General features: G+C 39.4%; 1 protein-coding gene across 5 annotated transcripts in view; it reads right to left on the bottom strand.

The window, feature by feature from the left end:
* LOC109411955 (aryl hydrocarbon receptor) overlaps nucleotides 1–26,074 on the bottom strand; it is a 95,184-nt gene that overhangs the window by 32,526 nt on the left and 36,584 nt on the right. For all 5 annotated transcript variants that reach the window (XR_009999035.1, XM_029877171.2, XM_062858967.1 and 2 more), the window contains exons 2-4: nucleotides 12,467–12,657; nucleotides 12,227–12,351; nucleotides 1,586–1,675 (exon numbers count right to left, since the gene is read on the bottom strand). Coding sequence is in view for 4 of the 5 variants with exons in the window: in XM_029877171.2 (XP_029733031.2) it covers nucleotides 1,586–1,675; nucleotides 12,227–12,351; nucleotides 12,467–12,657 (406 nt within the window). In the remaining variant the exon portion in view is untranslated. The remainder of the gene's footprint in view (nucleotides 1–1,585; nucleotides 1,676–12,226; nucleotides 12,352–12,466; nucleotides 12,658–26,074) is intronic.

Here is a 26,074-nt window from a genome sequence, read left to right as displayed (position 1 = left end):
TTTATGCGGACCGCGTAAAAAAACTTCAGTGTAGGGTGCCTGTACCAATTTACGCACTACCTAAGGAAATCTATTTGTACAAAAATAACGAGAAGACCAACGAATGTCATCAATATGTTAAAAGATAGCTTGGTTTCCATACTTTATAGGAAAACATATATAAATGAAGCCAAAACTACTTTTAGTATTTATTACAGCGTGTGTCAATGATAAGAACCCTGTACCAGTTATGGTTACATTTTAAAACTTCGGTTCCTTTTCGCACTATTTGCATGCATACCTTATGGGATTAGCCATAACTGGTACACTATAGCGAAAAAGGGTACAAAGAAGTCAAAATTTTAGGGAAAATGTTTTTTTTTTTCTATTATAATTTGAGCAAAATGTGGAGCTTAAATAAGTGCAACCATCTTTTGCAGTGCTTGAAATCGAGTGAATATGAAGGATACGATCAGTCATCAGTGCCAACCATCACTACGAACGAACACGCACAGGGAGCAAAGAGAAACCGAACCAACCGCGACCACTATTCCTCATCGGTCGGTTGGCTGGTGAAGCATATTGACTGGAAACGATTATTTCTCACTTGCTGCGGTGAGGCTGAAGATACGTAAGTGATTCAGTGGATTTATTTTTTGCTCAAAACTTGTAAAAACAATCAATTTATCCATAAGAGAATGATGGACGTGACTATTATAATCGATTTATTTCGAGTTGATGTCATTTGCACTGTAATAACGAGATAAAAATCAAGTATATTCATTGCCGTATACACCGGCGAAGAGAGAGATTCAGAGAGCCGCACGGCGCTGAATCGTCGTTCCTCACTCTCACTCATAATTTTTATTGCTCCCTCTCCCACTTGCTTCAGAAGCATGTTAGCCAAAGAAGGCATATTGCTACCGCTTAGGGTTGAAAAGCGCCGGTCAAAGACGAGCAAATTTTGATTCGTCAGAGGTAAAACGCTTCAATTTTCAAGCGCTGAATCTTTTGTGAACGTGATCTGTTGTTCACAAAATTTTTCTTGGTGATTTACATCGTTAAAGGGTGAAAATCAACAATGGCGATTAATTGGTACTATAACCATAATTGGTACACTTACCCTATATGTATTTTGAAAAATGAGTGGCCCAGATGCAAAGGGGTGTAAGTGCCCATTTTGTCGATTGAGCTAACCATATCAAAAAATCTTTTAAAGAGGATGCCTAGCAAATATCTTAAAAAATTCAATGAATTTTATATTTTTTCCTAATTGTCCCGACAATTTTTCAGGAAAATCATATATTATTCATTCATACTGGACGTATAAACGAGTACTGTGACAAAAGCCCCAGCTAACACGAAGTCGTAAATGATGTTGAATATGATGCTAAAGTAGAGGCCATATGGGTACCTTCTTCCATTTACCCGCATGTAAAGTGTACACATATCGCCTCCATCCTATTCAACGTCAAATGCAATCCTGTGTTGACTGGGGAAGAAAATGGCATTTATTCTGATCTAAGTGGACACCCCAAGCGCTTTTTCCGGAAACATTATTAGAGATTGGGGTTTAAGAGATTTTTTTATGTTTACTATTCCTTACCTGATGAAACCCTAAATAGCTTTCAATGGTGTGGGTTGCAAAAAACACCTCTCCTTCGCAGGTCAGGATAATTATGAAACCATTTAAAGCCTGAAATGATAATGAAAAAGAAGTATTAATTCAAACAAGGCTATATATTTTTAAAGTTTTTAAAAATCTTTAAACAGTTTTCAGCTCGAAAATAACTAAATCCGAGGAAATTACAAAGAAATTTGCAAAAGCAATCAGCTTGACCCAACATACATCAATTACCAATTTGATGTTTAATTAAGATTTGTCTTCCTTATCATTAAAACAACCGGCATAATTTCTATCGCAAAAATGATTTGTGCCATCACGATTCTCCCACTTTTTTTGCCATAGGGTCAATAGAGAAATCGAAACTTAAATACCTATCGCCACATCCCAAATCGCCACATTCGACCGTCGTATCATAAGATCACACAAGATTTAATGTTTTTTTAATGGATGAGACGCGTAACCACATTCTGGGCTCTACATCCGCAGTTTAACAGAAGCAGCATTCGAAACTCGTTTTCGTGTATAGCGAGAAGTTAAGATTTCATGTTAACAAATTTTATACCAGCCTCACTCTCACTTCCTCCGCCACGGTCGCGGCGCTGCTGTGGTCGGAACAGTCATTTAGGTTTATTTTGCGCTGTCACTGACTAACTCTGGGGCGCTGGCTGAGGCAAATCTGTAGCCGATGGTGGTTTCGAGTTCATATTCTTTCTTCTCTATCCCCCTTGGTTACCCCCTTTGGAACCCGAACAGCCCATTTTTCAAATTAATATATCGTTACATGACGCACATAAATAAATCGCTTCTTTATTTTCATTGAATTTATTTTGATTCGCAATACATTTGTAAACATATACGAAATTTTCGAAAGGAATTCGGATTCTGTTCTCTTCACTGGATGAACATTATATCCATCAGCCCTGTAAAGAGTTCGATACGCAATGCTCACGGAGTCATCTAATGATCGCCTATGTGCAGCTTGTTACGATAATAGTACAACTTATGCACCGACAAAATAATAATAAGAATTACATGTCATATAAACTTTACTTACATATGATGCTATGTGAAGCGTTATACACGCAGAAAAATAAATTGTAAACACAATTAAATTCTAGTTCAAATCAACCGATTTTTCAGTTTACTATAGCGACAAACTGATTTCTAGTTTAAACTGAACTGTTCCATTTGTTTGATAATACAAATATTTTCATTTGTCGAAATTTTTGACAGTTTGTTAAAACAAACAGAGATATGGTTTTTTAAACATGAAATTATTGATTGATTCAAACGACTGCACTTTTGCCACTAACAAACCCGGAATGTGATTGTTTTGGTGACGGCAGCAACTGCGGCAGCTCGGAAATCTATTTTTAGATCGTCGGTAAGCGGATGGCGAGGAGAACGACTAGAAAAAGACAAAAAAGGCGAAACCGATCAACTTTTTGTGGATGCTGTCGTGAGTACCTGCGCGTTATCCATCACGGCCAAAGCTGCACTTGGAAGTTGGCGTGATGGATTTGCTGCACCTTCTTCGCTGTGGCGATGTTGGGGTAAGCATTTTATAGATGTGTGAGTGCTTTCGGACCAAGTTTATGGTTTTTATTTTGTTGAAACAAATGAAATTTTTGACATTATATGAAATGATGGTAATCGGTTGTTTTTATCAATAAACTCTGAATGAAAACAATTAAATATAACTTTGGAATAAGTAAATTCTCAGTTTGAAAATCAACCATGCGTTTTATTGTTTTAAACAAGCGCCATTTTTCTGCGTGTATGTCAATACCGGAACTTCTGTAAGACCTCTCGCCGCTTCACATAGCATCGTATATCACAGAAATTTACACGTTTCTTTCGTTCTGTGTAACGTGAAATGGTTCATCACTGAACTTTTATAGGAAATATTGACTTTTTAATTTTAAACGATTATTCCCCACGCGTTTCTCAAACTATGAGTCGCGGCCCACTGGTGGGTCTCAAGCTGATTTTTTTTCCTGGGTCGCAAGGGATTAAGTAATAGTACTTATTAAAATTCTTAAAATGCGTTATTGACAAATTGGGGGTATTAGACATTTCAAGTTTATTCCGAAATTTTTGACTATTGTGTCGGTCTCTTAAAGTCTATAAAAGTTGAAAAACATTTCTTGGAAAATTTACTAGCACGATGGTGATTTTGGCACGATGGCGAGTTTTTTTTAATTTATTTTGATAATGTAAAGTGTTTTAATGCTTGATTCATTTTTTTACAAGACATAAATTGGAAAGTTTTAATTTTTCTCTATATTTTTTTTCTTTGATTGCTAGGTTTTCAGGACAAACGTCTCGAAATCCCGCTTCAACAGTGCATCAGAACTTCAAACGCACAAATCTCCAGAAGCAAGCTTCACAGAAGAGTGCATTTCATTATTCTATTCTTGCTCACTCGTAATAAGCTTAAAATATTTAAGAAGATCAGGTGCGCTGGTTTTGCTTACGAAGAGATTCGTGCCCCCGAAATCGTGAGTAGGTGCCAATGTCGGCCATTTAGGGTTCTAACAAGTCTGTCCTTAAGGCACGGCTAGATGTAGATTTTTTGTTCTAAGCTTGGTTCTAAGTACACTAAATTCTGTTTTTACGCGATTTTTTGTTCCGCGTAAAAAAAATCGTGTAAAAAAAGTTTTCAAAACTTTTTTTATTGGATCATCTTAAAATTTTGACAGGGTATCAAGGATGATAAGAGAGATCTCTGGAAGAAATTTGAGCCCCATCGGAAGTAAATTGCGACCAGGAGAGAAGATTCTTTCCAAAAACACATCGCGTAATTTCGAGAAAATCGTGTAAAAAAAATCGTGTAAAATAAAACCGCGTAAAAAAAGATCGTGTAAAAAAAGAATTTAGTGTATATTGAACTTCAACTAAAACTTGAGAGCAACATTTCATTTCGGCACCAACATTTCAAAAAGGCGTAACTGCATTTACAACCAATGCCTTCTCCCAAAGCTGTGGAGCGTATTCCATCCCTCTCGAGCAATCCACTAGCACGAATAGAAAGATAAAATCCTCCTCTTTCGATTAATGGATGTGAATTGCGTGAGATGAATGAAGTACGACCCACAGCTCTGTGAGAAGGCATTGGTTGCAAAATCAGTTACGCCCTTTTGAAATGTTGGTGCCGATTTTTGCTAAGAAAATAATATTTTAACAATAGTCAGACGATTTTGGAATAAATTGCCTTCCCTTAGGGGTTTAATGGGAGTCATTCTTTTACTAAGTCTGGACGAACATTTGAAAAGGGCCTATCTGCTTTGCGTAAACAAACATGTTTTTGTCTCTGTATGGCCCATCTGCATCCACCCACGCACGTCAACACCCTTATCAGAAAGAGTGTTCTTCAAGCTATCTGTTAAGGGTGTTGATGTGCGTGGGTGGATGCAGATGGGCCCTACAGAGACAAAAACATGTTTGTTTACAAAAAGCAGATAGGCCCTTTTCAAATGTTCGTCCAGAAGTGAGCTTTGTCGTTTCAAAAACATTCAAATGACGCTTAAAACTGTTGTCGACTTCGACTTCAGAATGTTATTAGAATTTTCCAAGTCCAAATCACTTCCTGTTGCATTGCGAAAGTCTACGGATAGAACCGAGGGCGGTAATAAAAAAAAGTAGGATGAATACTGACCATAGGTCTGTCCACCTTTTCAAAAATGTTCTCTGATTCTCAAGTCCACCCCCATGTTTTGATTGGCATCCTAAAAGAAGTAACTGGTCAAAATTTCAGCCAATTCCATTGACATTAAAAGATGCATCAAATCAATTTTGTGTTTTTCGACTATTTTTGAACTTCAAAAAATCATAACTACACTAAAGCTTGTCAAAATTTAATTCTTTTGGTACAAATTAAAAGCTATACTTGTTTGCTTCAAGTTTTCCGAACAACGTGTACCAATAAAATTGTAGGAAAAATGTGTAATTATCACATTTGTAATCAGAAAACCCTTAAAAAGTTGATTTTTTGATAGATTTCGTTCTGGAACACCCTAATATACACTGTGGTGCATAATTGATCGGACAAACGCCGATTTTCATACAAAATAGCCAAGTTTGAGATGCTGTAACTATGGTTTGCTTTGATGGATTGAGCTCAATTTTTGACACGGAACTACAAATATGCTGAATTTTGTGTATACAAAGTATAAAATGTTTTCGTTCACAGGTCTGGGCGTGGCAAGGCGTTGGAAAAATTGCAAAAGTGATCGGACAGCGGCACGCGTGTAAATCAAAGGGGTACCGCTGTCCGATCACTTTTGCAATATTTTCAACGCCTTGCCACGCCCAGACCTGTGAACGAAAACTTTTTATACTTTGTATACACAAAATTCAGCATATTTGTAGTTCCGTGTCAAAAATTGAGCTCAATCCAACAAAGCAAACCATAGTTACAGCATCTTAAACTTGGCCATTTTGTATGAAAATCGGCGTTTGTCCGATCAATTATGCACCACAGTGTACGTAATAAGTTGGATTTTTCAAAACGGCATCATATTCTTTCATGTTTTTTGGTTATTTGCTTCTTTGACACCTACAGCATGCTGAACAAAAATTACTAAAATTCGTGAAAGCCAAATGTGGCCTAAAAACTAGCTTTTCGGGTGCAATCACGCTTTAGCGCGCAAAAAGTGGCATCGCGTCAGCACTGATATGATAGCCAACACCTGTCATCACGCTTGTTTGTTATCACCCGTGAGGTAGCCAAGGCAAACTACAAGGAAGTAAAGCTACTACGTTCACTACAATTTCGCGCCTCAGCGTGATTGCCTCTAAATAGCTAGTTTTTGGGACGTATTTGGCTTTCCCGAATTTTAATATTTTTTGCTCAATTCCTATAGCATTGGTGTCAATGAAGCAAATAGCCACAAAACATGAGAGAATATGATGCCGTTTTAAAATATCAAATTTGTTACGTATATTAGGGTGTTCTAGAACAAAATCTATCAAAAACAACTTTTTAAGGGTTTTCTGATTACAAATGTGATAATTACACATGTTTCCTTCAATTTTATTGGCACACATTGTTCGGAGAAGTTGTAGCAAACAAGTATAGCTTTCAATTTCTGCCGAAAGAATTAAGTTTTGACAAGTTTTAGCGTAGTTATGGTTTTTAGAAGTTCAAAAATAGTCGAAAAACACAAAATTAATTTGATGCACCTCTTAATTTCAATGGATTTGGCTGAAATTTTGACCAGTTACTTCTTTTAGGATGCCAATCAAAATATGGGGGTGGACTTGAGAATCAGAGAACATTTTTGAAAAGGTGGACAGGCCTAACCACTGTAGAGCCTATAGATCATGACGTTTTCAATTTCAGGGTATTTTGGAGGTCCTTGAATATCTGTAAAATTCATAGGTCACTCAGTTGTTTTCCGAAGCTCATGCAGATGCCTAGGACAAAAAATTACACCTAACGTGCCTTATAACCTTTTCCCAAGTGCTGACACAAACTGGTTGGTGGTTGGTTCTCTCAGCAGCTGATGCAGCTCGTGGTTCATTCGTCTTATCCATGTCCGGTCTTCCATCTATAGTGACGGGCGCGGTAATTCCTCCCAAGTGCCCTTTGCCATCATGTACTTTGTCTTCGACACATTAACGACTAATCCGATTAGCCTGACTTCATTCTTTAGTGAGACGCACGTTTCTGCCATCGTCTCAAACTTGCGAGCTATAATATCAATATCATCAACGAAACCAAGCAGCTGAACGGACTTCGTGAAAATCGTTCAACTCATGTTTATCCCCACTCTCCTTATAACACCCTCTAGAGCATAGGTTCCCAAACTGTTAGGTCGCGCGACCCCCTTTTGCCAGCTGACGTAGTTTTCGCGACCCCCTATAGAAATTCTCGCATTTGTTGTCTTTTACAGTAAAATATTTTACTGTCCCTCGCGACCCCCTGGATGAACGCCGGCGACCCCTCTGGGGGGTCGCGACCCACAGTTTGGGAAACCATGCTCTAGAGCAATATTAAACAGCCCATTACCTTGCCGTAACCCTCTGCGAGATTCGAAGGGACTCGAGATTATCCCTGATACTCGAACTACGCACATCACGCGATCCATCGTCGCCTTGATCAATCATATCAGTTCATCCGGGAAACCGTATGCGTGTATAATCTGCCATAGCTGATCTCGATCGATTGTATCATACGTCGATTTAAAATCGATGAACAAGTGATGTGTGGGCACGTTGTATTCGTGGCATTTCTGCAGCACCTGGCGGATGGTGAACATCTGGTACGTTGTAGCGCGTTCACCCATGAATCTAGCCTGATATTGCCCCACGAACTCTCTTGCAATCGGTGATAGACGGCGGCAAAAAAATTGAGAGAGTATCTTGTAGGAAGCGCTCAGCAGCGTGATCGCGCGATAGTTCCCGCAATCCAGCTTGTCACCCTGTTTGCAGATGGGACACATGATACCACCATTATTAGTGGTTGATATACTCCAGCGGCTTTGTTGTTCGTCAACCGGCCAACCTCCTCGTCAATCTCTTGGAGGTAGGGGCCGGAAATCTTTCATCCTGCGCACGTACTCCTAGATCTGTTAGGCAGCGTCCATTTATTACGTAACGCTTAAATCGGCATTTATTGACCCCCCTCCCCCTGAAAATCTTAAATTTTTTGTATGTGCCGTAACGCTCGGTCATACTCCCCCCCTTCCCCTAGAGCGTTACGTAATTTGTGGACAGCGCCTTACCACACCACCTTCGGTGCTTGCAACGTCGCCATTGAGGTGCTCATCGTAATGATACCGCCACCTGTCGACCACCTCGCTCGTGAGAAGATTCCCGTAATTGTCTCGGCACTTGTCGGTTTGTGGCACAAAGCCTCTGCGCGAGCGGTTCAGCTTCTCGTAGAACTTCCGTGTGTCCTTAGCGCGGGACAGCTTTTGTTAAGCCACGGCTCGATGTTAAGCCACGGCGTTCGACTTCGACGCGTGGTAAAAACCGTCGAAAGTTTTGAGCGCATGGATACAGCGACTAGGTAATGATCCGAAATTCGCACTGCGGTATGTGCGGACATTGGTTATATATCGGAGAAGAATTTACCGTCGATTAGAACGGGGTCGATTTGGTTTTCTGTTAGATGGTCGGGTGATCTCCAGATGGCTTTATGGATATCTTACTATACCATACCATACCACGGGAGGCTGCAATTTTTTTGCATTGCTAGCCGTTAGAATGTCGACAACGATTTTCACATCACGCAGCGACCAACATGCTCAACTTGTAGAAGCATGAGGTAGGAACTTGTAAGCTATGCACGTTCTTCTCCTTTTGAGAAATTTGTGCCATTTGTGCTTAGGAGGGTTAATATATTATTACACTTAGTTTGAATATTTTAAATGTGGTTTTTGAAAGTTAAGTTTTTATCTAGCAAGAGCTCCAGATTCCTAAGCAAAGATGTTTGAACACAGTTAAATCTTCTAGAATTATAACAGAATTTTGTAAGTCATTCGAACCAAGTTGGGAGCTGGGTAAATTGATGTACAAAACAGTAATAGGACCATCGTTGTTGTATGGAACAAAAGTATGAGTATTAACAAAGAAAAGTAGGGTGTCAATAGCTAATTATGAAAAGTTAATTCTTAGAAACATTTACCAATATTGCAGAAGGCCAAAGAACCTAAAATTCAACGCGAGAAAGTTATTAGACGGAAAAACTATAAACAGAAGAATTAGAGTAGGAAGAATAAGCTACTTTGGCCACGTGATGCGTAGAGAAAGGAACCACCCCACAGTGGTTCCGTCATAGGTCATTAATCCAAAAATTTTATCTCAATGAAACTGTGATATTATTGAGGAAACATCAAGTTTAATGCTTTAATAGCTAGGGACAATCATTACTTTTATCAAATGTATGCCGAAACTTTTCCGCAGATGTCATTGAAGTAGATGCTCTTGAGTAGATGTTTTATTTGAATTTTTCTAATTTCAGTCCTATGCATTTATCACTCTATTAAAAAGTCTCATCCATTCGACATGTATTTGGTTGATTGTATTCGATTCTTACATAGTTGAAATCGATGTTTATCACAAATTTAGATGCTATTCTTTATCATTTTGTTTGAATAAGTGTGACTGAATAAGATGCTTATTCCACAAAGTATAAAAAAACTGAAAATTTTCAACAAGCCGAAAAAAATGTTTCCCCCCAAGCAACACACATGTTATATTAAAGTTACGGCAGCGCAAGTTTTGGTTGTATAGAAGTTTATTTTACGTTATTTAAACACAATGTTAAAATTACGTCCAATAAACTTCTATACAACCAAAACTTGCGCTGTCGTAACTTTATTATAACATGTGTGTTGCTTGGGCCCTTCCGACCCCTTCGGACGTTCTTCTATGAAACTTCCCTATTATCTTAAACAATGATTTACTGGCGAATTTAGCTACGACCGTTTGCGACCAGATTGGTGGTAGTCACTTAAGTGTCGTACTTTCAATTTACTCAAAACTAACAAATACCTCTTGCATTGCATTGCACGAACCATTTTTATCCAACTTTCATTCTCTTTATCCATCACATAGTGTGTTTTACTATTCTTGAGTAGTTTTGACTACCGTGGACCGCCTAAACTAATACTAGTATATCCAAATCAGTTGGTTACCAAAACTGCAAAATAATGAATTTCGGCTCCGTAAGGCCAAAAATTCGAATGAGCCCAATTTAAATAAACAATACAAAAACGCATTTGGAATGCAAATATGCATCAAATTTAGCGGTTTCATCATAAAACTCGATAAAATCATATTTATGGCCGCCCTGATATGGGGCTGGAACCACTGTGCACCCTCTCAAGTTAGCTTTTAAACTAAATCATAGGAAGAAGAAAGAGGGACGGCCCTCTCAGACATGGTTAAAATCATTAGAACAGGATTTTCTTAAATATGAAAACATGAATAGGGACAGCTTTGAAGAACTTTCGAAGGATAGGGAAAAACTGAAAAGTAAGTTCGAGATGAACTAGCCTTGGGTTAAAAATCTCGTTAATACAGATAAAAAAAATGAAAAGTAAGTTGGATGAGATCTATAAAAAAGAGGATATTGAAATTACGGATGGGGAATCAGATGAGGATAGTAATGACAAAACATACAAGCATTGGAAAAGGAAAAGAAGGAATGAAACTTGGTGAGAGGGGTAGCGGCTCTCTGAAACCAGGTTTGAAGTACACCACCGTCGGTTTCAATCGGTTTAATATATTGGGAGGTAATAATAAAATTTTGAAAGCATAAATACTAAGTAAAATCAATAAATGCCACAAAAGGTAAGATTGTCTTATATTTTCATGAACATCGAGATAATGGTAAGTGTCTTCTACTTTAAATGTTATCATAGAAACATGTTCCATAAATAAATATATTTAACAGGATGCCTGAGTGAAGTAATATGGAAGGGAAGCGTGGAATTGCCAACTTCTTATCTTCAACATATTGCGGAGCAAGGCAGAGTCCTTTCCCACTTATTGAGACATCCTTCTATATGGTGTGATGGCTGGATGAACAGCAGGCTTGAGGTCATAATCATTTTATACATTAATGATTGAATAAAATCTGCAGTTCAGCTGGATCCACACATGTAGAGAGGACAGTCTATTGTCTAACGGCTGTGCCCTGCAACAATAAGTGGTTACCTTCACATACATACATACAAGAGCTCCAGATTCCTAACTTGTGTGATAAATTCATTGGAGTTTCCCTGATAGTGACAACATGTCTACTTCAAGGTTTCAAATAAAGAGATTTTGGCTTATGTGAAAAAAAAAGTTGAGATTAACAGCGAAATCGAAAGCGAAATATGAATACGACGAAATTTATCGCATCAAAGTCTAAGACGAAAAAAAAATCGCAATACATAAATTTTTGAAATAGTTTAATACTGCTAGATGACCGTTAGCTAATAGGATGATGGCAAAAAATTCCCAAATGAAGGAGAACGTGCCTCTGAAGCCTACCTACTGATAATAGGATGATAACTATAAGTTTCGGCATTTTATCAAGCTTCAAAATTGAAACAACTTGGCATACTTTCTGTTTTCAGGAAAGTATGCCAACTGGAAAAAAAAAAATATTGAATACATTTGTTGAGCTACTTTCTGGAAGTTGTTTTTTTATGAAAATACAGAAAAATCCGTCATCACCCGGAGCTTTCATACTTTTTAATGATGGAAAAATCTTTGTCCAATTATCGAAAATGTTCTCATTAATTAAAAATGTTTCAGAATTCCCGGGCAACCTGATGTTCTATTGAACCCATACTGAAATTATGTACACTTTCAAACTATTTGGCCATTTTTTGTGAATTTTCAAAAAAATATTTAATAATATTGTGTTATTCTCTTTCAATGTAGGGACAGGTTTCATATGGTTTTTCAAAAGCTTTGTCAATTTCCAAAAAGACTTATAGCCGGGCTTGAGTGAGAAACATTATTTGTAAAATTTTCGTTCTCAATTCCGTGGGACGGTTTTTTTTTATTTTCCTTTTAAAGATCCTGCCAAATAACCTTTATTAGTAGTGTGACGTACTTTTGTTTTTTATGTATTATATTGAGATTGATTTTTTGTAATTAATGTATCATAATTACCTGTAGAAACATTTCTCCATCCAGTGGACCTGTTTCGAAGCTTCCTATTTCCCTCGTTCGATACGAATCATGAGGATGTACTGAATTGCCTATGCCATTTTCTTCCTTAGACTTATGCATAACGACTGGAAAACAATAAAATGATAGAATGATATTTTTAGAGTGATTATCCAAACAGCTAAATTGATCGATAATTGTTAATTCTAATAGTAGCATAATAGCATCAACATCATGACTTACCTTGAAAATAACTCTTAGTTCTTAGATAACTAACGGATAGCCGTAAAATACTCAGTCGGTCTAGTTTACTTAGAATATTTTGCTCGAATGGAAGCAGCGAAGCTAGCAGATCTAGCTCTGCATTGAGTCGTTCTCGATGTCTTTTGGAAGGGTTACTTTTTGTCATGCCCTCTTTGGGTGGTGCTTTTAAACTGAAAAGGACAAAGAAGAAACATAAGTTAATTCAATTGCTAATAGCAATAGTTAATTTGAAAATGGTCGTGAGATTGAGAAAAGAAAGTCTATGTTGTACACTGCTACTTTATTATCGTTTTATCGGCCATATCAGTCGATTACTGTGTCTGAAACAGAGGAGAAAATTCAAAATTCGAAGGCACGGCGTGTTTAATTGACGAACTGAGAGATAAATGTGTAAAAAAATATCACTTGGTTCTTGTAGAATCCAAACCCATTACTTCGTATCGCTAGTCCGACGCTGAGGTTGGACTCTACTGCTGTACATACATACGTTTATTTGCAATACTTCACATTGAAGATAACACGTCATGAACAATAGTATGCCATTATATTCGAATTGCGGCTGCCGCTCACATCTTGGCGGATGCGCTCATCGCCTTCTGGAGCTACCAGTTCTATGGTGAATACCAATTCAGCGGGGTTTTTGTCTGGCATTCTTGCTGCATTCATTCATTCATTTATTTAGTATTACATCGTTATTACAATAAAACTGAATCAATCCTCGCCGTAGAGTGCAGCGAGCTCGTGGTTCATTATATTTCATTTCTTTATTTTGTCAATCAAACGTAGACATAAACATATACATAAATTTTGTTTTCTATTTCTAATTAATGCATTTTATTATTTTTATAGGGGTCTAAAAAGTAGTTCGTGCAAACTATGCATTTCTTTTTCTGTTGTTATTGAAATATTGTTTCAGATTATGCCGAGACATTGAAAGTCAATCATTTCGCAATGTTCATTATAGATTGACATCATTTGATTAATTTGTCCAAATTTAGCGTTATCCGTCCGATTATAACAAGTTTTATAACATTCTTCGCCGCTGCACACCGTTCTCCTGCACACCGCTTAAGATGGTCCTAGGCACCCGACGCTCGAACGCTTCGAATGCTTGCATGTCATCCTCGAGCATAGCCCAAGTTTCTTGCCCGTAGAGAACCACTGGTCTTATCAGTGGCTTGTACATTTAGTGCGGGGTGAATCTTTCTCGACCGCAGGTTCTTGTTGAGTCCATAGTACGCCCGGCTTCCACTGATGCGCCACTTATACGCCTTCGTATTTCGCGACTAGCGTTGTTGTCTGCCGTTAATAAGGATCCGAGGTAGATGAAATCATCCACAACGTCGAACGTGTCCCCGTCTATCGTAACAATGATTTCCCTGTCGTTCCCGGTTCCACCTCCCAGCATGTACTTCGTTTTAGACGCGTTCACCCTCAGTCCGACCTTTGTTGCTTCACGTTTCAGGCGAGTGTACTGTTCTGCCACCGTTCCAAATGTTCATTAAAAAATGTCCATGTCATCCGCGAATAAGACAATTTGGCCGAATATCGTGAAAATCGTACCCGGCTGTTGTGCCCGGCTCGTCCCATAACACCTTCCAGGGTGATATTTAACAGCAGACATGAGAGTCCATCACCTTGTCGCAGTACTCGGTGAGCTTCGAACGAACTAAACAGATCTCTCGAAACCCTTACACAATTTTTTACACCGTCCATAGTGAAAGCGACTAGTCTAGTGAGCTTCGCGGAGAAGCCGTTCTTATCCATGATTTTCCATAGCTCTGTGCGGTTGATACTGTCGTATGCCGCCTTTAAGTCGGTGAACAGGTGATGCTTTGGGACCCGATATTCGCGGCATTTTTGAAGTATTTGCCGCACAGTGAAGATCTGGTCCGTTGTCGAGCTGCCATTGACGAAATCGGCTCAATAACTTCCCACAAACTCATTCAGGCATGAAGAATGCATACACTGCCCACCGGACATTTACAGCTTTTGCCCTCTTCTGCATGTTACGTTTGCGTAGAGTGCAGTGAAATTTCCGAGTGCTTGCAGGGCCTCCTCGTGGATAGTCCATGCATCGTGGTTAAAAAGGACCACCTGTATTATAAGTGTTTTATACACTTAACCACTTAATGTAGGGTGAATCTTGTTTGATCGCAGATTCTCCTGAAGCCCGTTGTAAGCACAACTTCCACTGATGATGCGCCTTCGATTTCACGACTCGTGTTGTTATGATCCGTCAGTAAGGATCCGAGGTGGACAAATTTCTATAGGACCTCGAAGGCAGTTTTCATTTTTTATCAGGACATTATTTCCTAGTTGAATCCTGCCGTGTTCGGTTCCGCCCAGCAAAATGGGCTTTGTTTTTGACGCCCGAACTTTGCCGCTCCATGTTTCGGCGGGTATACAGCACTTTCACCGGAATGCATTGATCTTCTGGTAACTTCCGTGTTCCTTGAGAATGCCACAGCCTCTTCCATACGGCGTTTCTTCTCTAGAAATTGGTGGATCTGCTGCTTCCACTTCTGTCTGTATCGCTCCAAATTCTATCGGGTTCTATGCTACAGCATTAGCCGGTGCCACGCGGAGGTAGCGATAGGAGTTGCAGGAAGGAAGCTAATGACCTCAATGGGGTAGTTCTTGACTAGCAATGATATTACTAAGGAGTGTATGAACTGTCAAAATTTCGATTTTTGAATAAGTGGAATACTTTATCACGAAGGAACATCATGGTGCTAAAACACTGTAAACTGGAGCATTTCTTTGTCGATTCTGCTCAGACTGACGCATGTTACTCTGACTGACGGTATGTCATTCGCACTACCAAAGTTACCACATTACGCTACGTTTCGACGTTCTAAAGAATACGAAGTTGATGATTCATTGTCAAACCGTTTTAACTGATTTATCGATGTTTTATTGACCATTCAGATAGCCAAAGACTGCGACTCATTTTCGCACAACAGGATCAAAACGTTCCGATCCACTGCCGATGGGCCGATGGTCAATTGTCGGCTGATGATACACCACAGACGAGTGTCAAAGTATACGCTAGTTGTTTGTATATATGACCGTTCACGATCTGAATATACCTTATTAAGAACCACAAAATATAACGGCTACATTATGTTTTTCATGCATGGTTGTCTTTAATAAAAATTCTTTTAAGTATGATAACATACGCCACACCATATGTTGTGTGGTGCATCATCATACATATTGTGCCTGACGGACACGCGGAAGGATAGCTCCCATGGACTTGGGTATACGTATAGTAATTATATTATTTTCGTCTCTTCCATCTGTTCTTGCGCCCCTGCGAATGAGCATCGTAAGCGTAAACGGACTGTTTTAAAACGCAAAATGTTAACTGTTCTTTTTCGTAGCTTTCCTTGATGTGCGGTATATGAAGTGTTACGAAAGCATATCTTCCTTCTTTTCACATTATTCAATTCCATGCCTACCTACTACTCTACACGGTTCCGCAGGATAACGGACATTTGTGCAACTGCAACGGCATCGCATAGAGACCTTGGAAAATGTAAATTTCGTCATAAACACACCTGAATTGTTATCATTGAAGGGCTGACCGACTGCTGCCGAGAAGCGCTAATGGAATGAGCGGAAATCAATTAATGACCTCTTTCTTCATCGTCGGCCGGAGTCAACAAACCGTGTTGCATTTAAGTCAACCCAAATATTTACCCACAAAAACGAGCTCAATTATGTGGTGTTGAAGATAAATGTTTATAAAAGTTTAGACGTAATTTATACCGTTAGTTTTGTTTCAATCATGTTAAGAATTTATCTGCTCGAAAATGGTTATAATGCTTTCTCCGCGAAAGATCCGGCCCCTAAACAACATGTATATTTTAAGGGAAAAAGTTAGTGTAGCCAAGTTCTACGGTGTACAAAAATTAGGGATGCTCAAAATTCGGATAACATGCTTTTTCTGGCGAAATTAAATTGCCTCGCAACCAATTAGTTCGCATCGCAAATGAGGTGTATATCTCGTTTGTGACCTACAAGTAGCAGTTAGACAAGTGCTTGACAGAGAACGACACTAAATATTGCATATTCTAATGATATTAATCACATTTGCTTCAAACGTAGGGCACTGACGAAATCTTTTCGAGCACTCAGCAATCGCAATTTAACAGAGGCTTCAGCAGTGGGCTGCTAAATGGTGAGGCGATAAGGAGAGTTATATTTCTGGACCTCACAAGCTCCTACCTTATGCTTCCACGGGTCAAGTGATGACAAAGATCGCCAGCTAAGACTTGTGTGCTTAGCTGGTAGTGCAGCCTGGGCACTTTTGTCCTTTTGACTTCAGCTAGATTAAGAAGGTACATACGTCCCAAGCGTCTGTTCACTAAGGAGATGTGGCTCAAACAGCGTCTGTTCTGGCATCCAGCGGCTGAGTAAGAAATACTGCATCACGCTCAGCTCCAAGGTGGTAGCCCCATCAGCGTGATCATCCCAGTGTTGGGACGCTAAACAGAACTGGCACGATGGCTCTCCGGCAGGACAGGAGTGTTGGAGTAGGCCCAATAAGCCACCCATAAAAATCCCCATTACGAATAATATAGGCGAAAATCACAATCGGAAAAGATCCACGCGACGGAAAAAGGACTACGATTGGAAACTTGGAACATGGAATTGCAAGTTGGTTTCACAGGATGTGATAGGATGAACTACGACGAACCACATCCCCGCAACTTCGATATCGTGGCGTTGCAGGAACTTTGTTAGACTGAACAGAAAGTGTGGAAAAGCGGGCATCGAGCCACCAATGACCTGGGAACAGGATTTATAGTGTTGAGCTAGATGTGGCAACGTCTGATCGGGTGACAGCCGATCATCGCATCGATGCTCGTCGCGTGCCGTGAAAATCGTTGTCGGCGACAGGAACGTGCAGGTAGGAAGGGAGGAAATGCACAGATCGGTAATCGGGTGAAACAGCCTTAAACGAATGATAACGGCCAACGATGCGTAAAGTTTGCTTCAGCCCGTGGTATGGTAGTCCGAAGCACTTTCTTCCCCTGCAAAGATATCCACAAAGCCACCTGGAGAAACAGCAAACCAAATCGGACGCGTTCTTATCGACGGCAAATTCTTCTCGGATATAACCAATGTCCGTTCATACCGCAGTGGGAATATATGTACATTCGGATCACTACCTAGTCGCTGTATGCATGCGCTCAAAACTTTCGAACGCCTCGGCTCAACATCGAGCAGCTGCGTAAAGTAGAAGTGGCTCAAGACTACGCGCTGCTGTTAGCAGTGGAAGAGCAGCTTGGCGCAGCTACACTTGAAGGAACATCCGATCCGCCATAGGTAGTACTTCGGCTGCAGCGCTAGGCTTCGCGACTCCAAATCACAGAAAAGACTGGTACGGCGGCGAATGTGAACAGTTAAAAAATGATAAGAATTCAGCATAGGAGAGAATGTTGCAACACCGTACGACGGCGAATGAAGCACGTTATAGACAGGCGAGTAACAGACAGAACTCAGTCTTCCGAAGGAAGAAGCGCCAGAAGGAAGAACGAGAAGCTGAACCGCTCGCGCAGAGGCTTTGTGGCACAAGCCACCATGTGCCGAGACAATCACGGGAATCTTCTCACGAGTAAGCGTGAGGTGGTCGAAAGGTGGCGGCAGCATTACGATGAGCATCGACGTTACAAGCACCAAAGGTGGCGTGGTAACGGATCTAGGAGTACAAGCGCAGGACGAAAGATGTTCAGCCCCTAACCTCCAAGAGATTGAGGAGGAGGTTGGCCGTTTGAAAAACAGCAAAGCCGCTGAAGCAGATCAACTAAGCGAACTTCTAAAATACTGGTGAGAGCACTATACTGGGTCATTACCAAGATTTGGGAGGAGGAAGAGATGGATGGAAAGTATCGTGTGTCCCATCTACAAAAATGGTGACAAGTTGGATAGCGGGAACTATCGCGCAATCACACTACTGAGCGCTGCCTACAAGATATTCTATCAAATTTTATGCCGCAGTCTATCACCGATTGCAGGAGAGTTCGTGGGGCGATACCAGGCTGGATTCATGGGTGAACGCGCTATCACGGACCAGACGTTTGCCATCCGCAAGGTGTTGCAGAAATGCCGCAAATACAACGTGCCCACACATCACTTGTTCATCGATTGTAACCCTCGAGCAGTCGCGTCTTCGGCCACCCTCAGCGGCACCACGCATACGCTGTGTACCACAAGCGAGATATTTTCATGGTGCATGTACTGAGTACACGACGCGACCGCTCCCGGGTTAAATCGGCGTATGATACAATTGATCGAAACTAGATATGAATATGGATTCCCGAATAGACTGATACGATTGATCCAGGCGACGATGGATCGAGTGATGTGCGTAGTTCGAGTATCATGGACACTCTCGAGTCCCTTTGAATCTCGCTGAGAGCTACAACAAGGTGATAGTCTTTCGTGCTTGCTGTTTAACATTGCTTTAGAGGGTGTAATACGGAGAGCGGGGATAAACACGAGTGGAACGGTTTTCACGAAGTCCGTTCAGCTGCTTGCTTCACTGTTGATACTGGCTTGCAAATTTGAGACTGGTGGAAACGTACATCCGACTGAAAAATGAAGCCAGGCGAATCGAATTAGTCATTAATGTGTCGAAGACAAAGTACATGATGGCAAAGAGGTCCAGGGAGGAATCACCGGTTGAAGGCGGTTGAAGAATTCGAGTACTGGAGTTCACTGGTTTCCATCGACATCGACACCAGCAGAGAAATGCAGAGACGCATTGTGCCAGGAAATCGAGCTTATTTTGGACTCCGCAGAACTCTACGATCGAACAAAGTTCGCCGTCACACGAAGTAAACTAATTACAAAACGCTGATTAGACCGGTATTCCTCTATGGGCACGAAGCATAGACTCTACGTGCAGAGGACCAGCGCGGTATTGGAATTATCGAACGGAAGCTGTTGCGTATCATCTACGGCGCGGTGAAGTGCAGATGGAAGACATGACTTAGAGAAGGCGAATGAACCACGAACTGCATCAGCTACTGAGAGAACCAACCATCGTTCACACCGCGAAAATCGGGAGGCTAAGGTGGTCGGGTCACGTCACCAGGATGTCGGATAGCAACCCGACTAAAATTGTTTTCGAGAGTCATCCGACCGGTACAAATAGACGTGGTACGCAGCTAGCTAGGTGGGTTGATCAAGTGAAAAACGATTTGCGGACCCTTCGCAGCACGTGACCACTGATCAGTTAGCCGTATTTTATAGTTTCACAATATTTGCTGCCCCGCGTCCCTATTTTCTATTTTCCCGCTTCACTTTACGCTAAAAACCCGATTTTTCCAATCCGCTTCCTTATTAACACAATCTTCTTTCCTGAGAACAATAGGTATGGAGATATACAAGACACCAACAAGAAAATTTCTTGTTTAAACCATCAAAGACCGAGCAACAAAATGTCTTCACTTTCCTCCAAATTACTACAAATAAGTGATCGGTACAGTCACTGGACTCTAGGGGTCACTAAAATCGCCGAACCGCATTCTTGATTAATTTGCGAATAATCATTACAGAAAAAAAATATTCCGACGACAGTAATCAAATGCTACTGAAAAATGTTGCAGCCTCAGACAACATGTTGGTACAAAAATGAATCGTACAACCCGTCCAAACGATCCAACCACGAAGGATATGGAATCTCGAAGGTGGTGAATACAATTATGTTAAATCCGCAAATAAAAATGCAAAAAGTTGCAGTAAACGTAAGCCTGTGCTCGGATTCGCACGGTAGCAAAAGCAACGTTCCAGCAGCTGTGAAAAGATCGACTGATAGAAAAGTCAAACAAACGTTTACTTCAGTTCAGGTAGCTCAAGGTAGCCGAGTGGCCTGGTGTTTGGTTTTAGATTTATTTTCCACACTTAATTTTAATTCGTTCCCTTTTGGCTGTGTCCGGTTGCAGCACATCGTAATTGGTAAAAGTTGTACATATCGGCTGTGTCCGGAACAGTGTCGAACGACTGTTTTATTTTTCCGAATTAATTAATTGCTCGACATTCCTCGACCTTTATCATGTTGACACTTTTCATCAAGAGTTCAGAACTGCATTCACAGAATTAGTGAATTGAGCTCCACACAAGAGTGCAACCTCCTGCCCACAATCGCTTCTGTTTTAAACGGAACATGATTGTATCTTGTAGGTGTTGAACTCGTTATGCCTTGAAGAAGGTAATATCTCTAGAAGAAAAACCTGGACGACTGGCTGTATTGACTAACCGGTACCTTCAACGAAATCATACAATTATACATTATTGTCCAATAAAAATTTCGTGTATTAGTGATCTGTCTTTCAACTTACGCTAGTTTTCTATCTCATAAAGACCTTAATAAAACATCTAACATTTATCTATGCAGTATATTGTTCTAAATCCATAATCCAATTTTCGATCAAATTCAATGAATACGGTTTCAAAATGTTCTGAAAATGTACCATATCTATTCTCGTTGTACCTTGAGTTCTTTTCAAAACAAAATGTAATAGAAATTTAAAGAGCTAAGCTTTCAGCGCTAATGCGTGATTATATACCAGCGTAGTGATGATGCCTGCTTGATTATTCATGGGCTGAATCACTTAAAACGAATGTGTGGATTTTTTCCCTTTTGTATACCTGTACGTATTCATCGACTGCCCGCGCCGTAGCACCAGAAGCCCTTTCAGAAGATAATTTGTGGCGCCTCCCGCTATGCGATAGATGCATAATCCGAGTGCAATTCGCCCCGGGCTCTGTTTTTCAGCATTCATATTTTTTGGGCTGGGCGTTGCGATGCCATAAATTCCGATATTCAGCATAAATCTTCAGCCTGCACATTGTTAGTATCGCTGCGAACATCTTCATAAAAAAGCGAATTGATTTCTGATTTATGGTTCAAATATATATTTTCCGTCCAGCCAACCGTACACAAATCCTTGGGTAATCAACACATTTAGCGCCGCAATTCAGATTTCTGAGTATGCCGTTTTGTCCAAAGATTACACTAAAATGTTGGTCGGCTCACCTAGCAGTGTCGTTTTCGTCTTGACAGTAGTTTTAATATTAATTTATTACTCTGGAGCTTTTTATCATCCGCCGATATCTACAGGGGATGGCCAAAATGTTTGGGATAGGCAACTTTTTTTTCTCTCACAAAAAAGTTCAACAAGCTATAACTTTTCATAGAGCGCATCAATAAATCTCAAATTTTGACTGTTTGTCAACCTATTATATGTGCATCATTGGTACAAATTTGGGCTCGATTGATTAATGTTTCGCAAAGTTATAACCGTTCGCGTAAAACACTATTTTTTAGGCAACTCATTTTTGAGGTGTCATATCTCGGAAACCAGTGAACCGAATTGAATGAAATTTTGAACGTACACTAACAATATGTAAATGCTTTACAAACTATTAAAACATAAGTACTTTTTTAACGTTGAAAAAAGTTATCATGGATTGACACTTTTTGGATTTTTCTCGAAAAAATGTATTTTTTTTACGTCAATGTCAATAAATTTTAGTGTTGATATCCAAAAATTTTCCACTTCTGTTCTCAAGTTATCTCTAATCAGATATATTAGAGCCCATTAAGATTGAAGGAAGAACACATTAATAAATTTTTGTGTGGTATTGCAAATTTGACTTATTTTCCTCTATATGGGTAAAAATTTCAATCCGGTATAACTTAATTCGCCGTGAGAAAATATTACATTTTATAACTTCGTATTAAGTATCAATATATTGTTGATACACTTTTTTTTTTATTCCTGTTTGTCACTGCGACCAGTTTTTAGATCTATTGTGACGTTACCCGTATCCTTAGTGTAGTGCATGTCGCATTACTCAACTGCCATTGAGGGGCAATAAAGTATCGATTTTGATACAGTTTTTGTTTTGTTTTGTTAGAAAACATAACAAGAGTACTGATATTGGCCATGCATCGGAAACCTAGCATCACCCTTGTTTTACTGCTAAATTCTCCCCAGTAGGAAGTTTAGGACCCGGGTTTTAACATTAGCAGCAATATCATTCCAACAATGGAACAGGTGTTCAGTAATAAGGATTCTAGTATGTTCCTTGCGTACTAGCACTTTCCAGTCTTCGAAGAGTTAGTACATACATGGATCCCTTACCCAATTTGATTTCCTTTGCATTGAGTTTAGCCTCAGATGGTGAGGTTTTTAACTATATGCAAAGTAAAGTTGGTAATCTTAGTTTTATTCAAATACTGGAAGTCATCACAACACCAGTAGCAAGGACTAAATACTATAATGCCTATAATTATCAGAACACATATTCCAAAATTGAAAAATAGGACGACACTAGTTTTCGGTTTGGTAGATCTAACACCGCAACGCAACCCAAAAAGGCGATCTACCCACGCTACGGGCTCCGTTAAAGATCGAGCATGTTTTAAACCCCCCTCAACCATTCATCCCTCATCACGGGTCGCCTGACACCTTGGATTGGGGTTACCTGTTTGGTGGACTTTTACCCCCGGAACAGGTGGTCCGTAGTGCTATTCTAAGCCGGCAGCTACACGGACATTGATACACGTTTAAAAATTCATTCAATTCGGTTCACTGGTTTCCGTGATATGACAGTTCAAAAATTAGTTTTCTGAACAATAGTGTTTTACCCGAACGGTTCTAACTTCATGAAAAATTAATCAATCGAGCCCAAATTTGTACCAATGATGCACATATAATAGGTTGACAAACAGTCAAAATTTGAGATTTTTTGATGCACTCTATGAAAAGTTACAGCATGTTGTTTTTTTTTTGTGGGATAAAAGAAGTTGCCTATCCCAAACATTTTGGCCATCCCCTGTACATGTAAATCATTTATCAATGAAGTATAGGTAAAACACAGACCCAACAGTACTGAAATGTGCTCTTAAATTCAGAAAAATCGGCAAAACTTGGCTGCACTGATCGGCCAGACCTGTTGAAGACCTCAACCCCAGAAAAAGCTAGATACACTAAAACACTAAAACTAAAATGGTCCGTAAATTGCATGGTCATAACCATAGAGTGATTGCAGTCCTTTTTAGATTTTAGGGGTATAAGGGGTCTCCAGTTAGCCTACTGGTTCAGGCTATGGATCGCCAATCCGGAGATGGCGGGTTCGATTCCCGTTCCAGTCGGGAATACTTTTCTCGACTACCTGGGCATAGTGTATCATTGTACTTGCCACACAATGTACAAATTCATGCAATGGCAGGCAAAGAATACCCTTCAATTCCCGGGCAAAGTTCAAGTACTGACGATCAAAATGTGATATTGGTTTGTTTGAGATAAGAGGTAAAAGTACTGAAAATAATAGCAAAAATTTGTTCTTGAACCATCTAACCAATAGCAAAATATGATATTTGAAGATCAATCAAATAGCTCACTGCTATTGGCTAGATCTTACCAGGAGCTAAATGTGCTATGATGATGATGTTCCAGGAGTAAAATTGAGATATTATTGTCAGTACTTTTACCTCTTATCTCAAACAAACAAATATCACTTTTTGTTCTCCATATCAAAATATGCTATTATTGAACTTTCTTCCTCTGCTCGGGTTAATAACTGCACAGATCGAAAAAAGAGTGTAAAATTCTGTGACATATGATGCACATGATTGGAGCGTGACACACATGACAGATCGAATAGGAAGACTCTGGAATTATTTTGCCTTTAAATAAACCATGTGCTCAAAGGGGGATCAAGTGTCACCCATTTTTGAAAAATACATCATAAGACATGCCTCCATAAAAACACAGTTTTGAAAACTTTAACAATAATTTAAAGTCCTTCTGTTGTGTATAAACTTGCAATAGATGTTTACCTGCCATTTTGTGCGAAAAATGGATCTAGTTTTGTGTTTTCTCTTAAAGTTACAGGCAAATTAAGAAAAAGGGATCAAGTCTCCCCAGTCTCCCCTAAGCAAATTTTCTGAGTAATTGAAAAAAAAAATACAAAATGAAAACTGTTTTCCACAAAATTTCCTACTGTTGAGGAAAATCGGTTGAACAAGTCAGAAAAACTATTTTCGCAGTCAGGGAAAATTCTAAAAAAAATATTTTTGGAAGGGAATTACATAAGCTATATTCTGTGAAATTTTCAAGATGTGGGTTTTCTCCGTTCCACAAGGGCTGAAAGTCTCTTAAATAAAGACAAATCAATCAATTCTCCGTTCCTTAGTTATGACCAATTTTGTGTAAATTTTCCAGATGTGTTATATGAGTCTTTCAATTTGTGTACTTAGTTATATGAGCCGTTTTTTTTTTAAATCAACTTTACAACGAAGCATTGTAGATCTCAGAAATCCATAAAAAATACAAAATGAAACTTGTTTTCCCCAAATTTTTTCGCTGTTAAATTAAAGCTTATGTAATTCCCTTCAAAAATTTTTTTTAGAGTTTTTCCGGATTTCGAAAATAGTTTTGCCGACTTTTCCAACCGATTTTCCTCAAAAGCAAAAAAAAACAATTTTCATTTTGTATTTTTTTTTATTGCTGAGAAAATTTGCTTACGTCTTCACAAAAAAACATTGTTTCTACGATGTTCGTTATTAAGTTATGATTTAAAGAAAAACGGCTCATATAGGGAAGTGGAACCATCTCGGCAGAGCTCCTATTTGGGCACCTTTCTGCTATAACTTAGCCTATTTTGAACCAGTTGACACAATTTTCGGAACGCAATGAGATACGTATAGTATCTAGCCGTGTGCAAAATTTCAAGTTAATTGGTTTGGAATTGACTGAGTTATAGCGAAAAGTGCCCAAAATATCGGCCACTGCCCAAGTGGCTCGCTACCCACATCTGGAAAATTTACACATAATTGGTCATAACTCAGGGACGGAGAAAAACCACAGAATATAGCTTATGTAATTCCCTTCCAAAAATATATATTATTAAGAATTTTCCCGGACTGCGAAAATAGTTTTTCCGACTTTTCCAATCGATTTTCCTCAACAGTGGAAAACAATTTTCATTTTGTATTTTTTTCAATTGCTCAGAAAATTTGCTTATAATTCCACAAAAAATATTGTAAGGACTGTTCATTAAAGAAAGTGGACATCTGTTTATCTATAGTTTATAGTTAAAACTAAACAAAAAAATGTGAATTTTTGCTCAGTGTGTAAAAACATTGTTCACTTCGGCAACACACTCAAAGAAAACGGAAAAAATGAGAAATTTCGAACGATGGATTGGATTAGCTTAGCGACTAGCAGATTAATTCTGCACAAATGGTGTTCCAAAAAGTTGTCGTTTAGAGAATTGGCATACTAGTACACTTCCGGGACCGCAATTTTTCAACGATGAGCAGGGGACAGATGTGCTGGATGATGTTAGGGTACATCAGAACCGAAAAATTTGGGAAAAAGTTTTTGGTGTGACAAGCCAATTGTTCATGCGGCTTAAAGAGTTCTTCATATTTCACAACGGGAACAATTAAAGGTGAAAATAACAGAAAGGAATGGATCAAAAAACAACTTCTACCCATCTACTGAAAACATACGGATCCTCCATTGTTTTGGCCGGATCTGACATCCTCTTATTACGCTT

Source organism: Aedes albopictus, chromosome 3 (assembly GCF_035046485.1).
Source record: "Aedes albopictus strain Foshan chromosome 3, AalbF5, whole genome shotgun sequence".
Lineage (NCBI taxonomy): Eukaryota > Metazoa > Arthropoda > Insecta > Diptera > Culicidae > Aedes > Aedes albopictus.
This window is presented reverse-complemented; position numbering and strand designations above follow the sequence as displayed.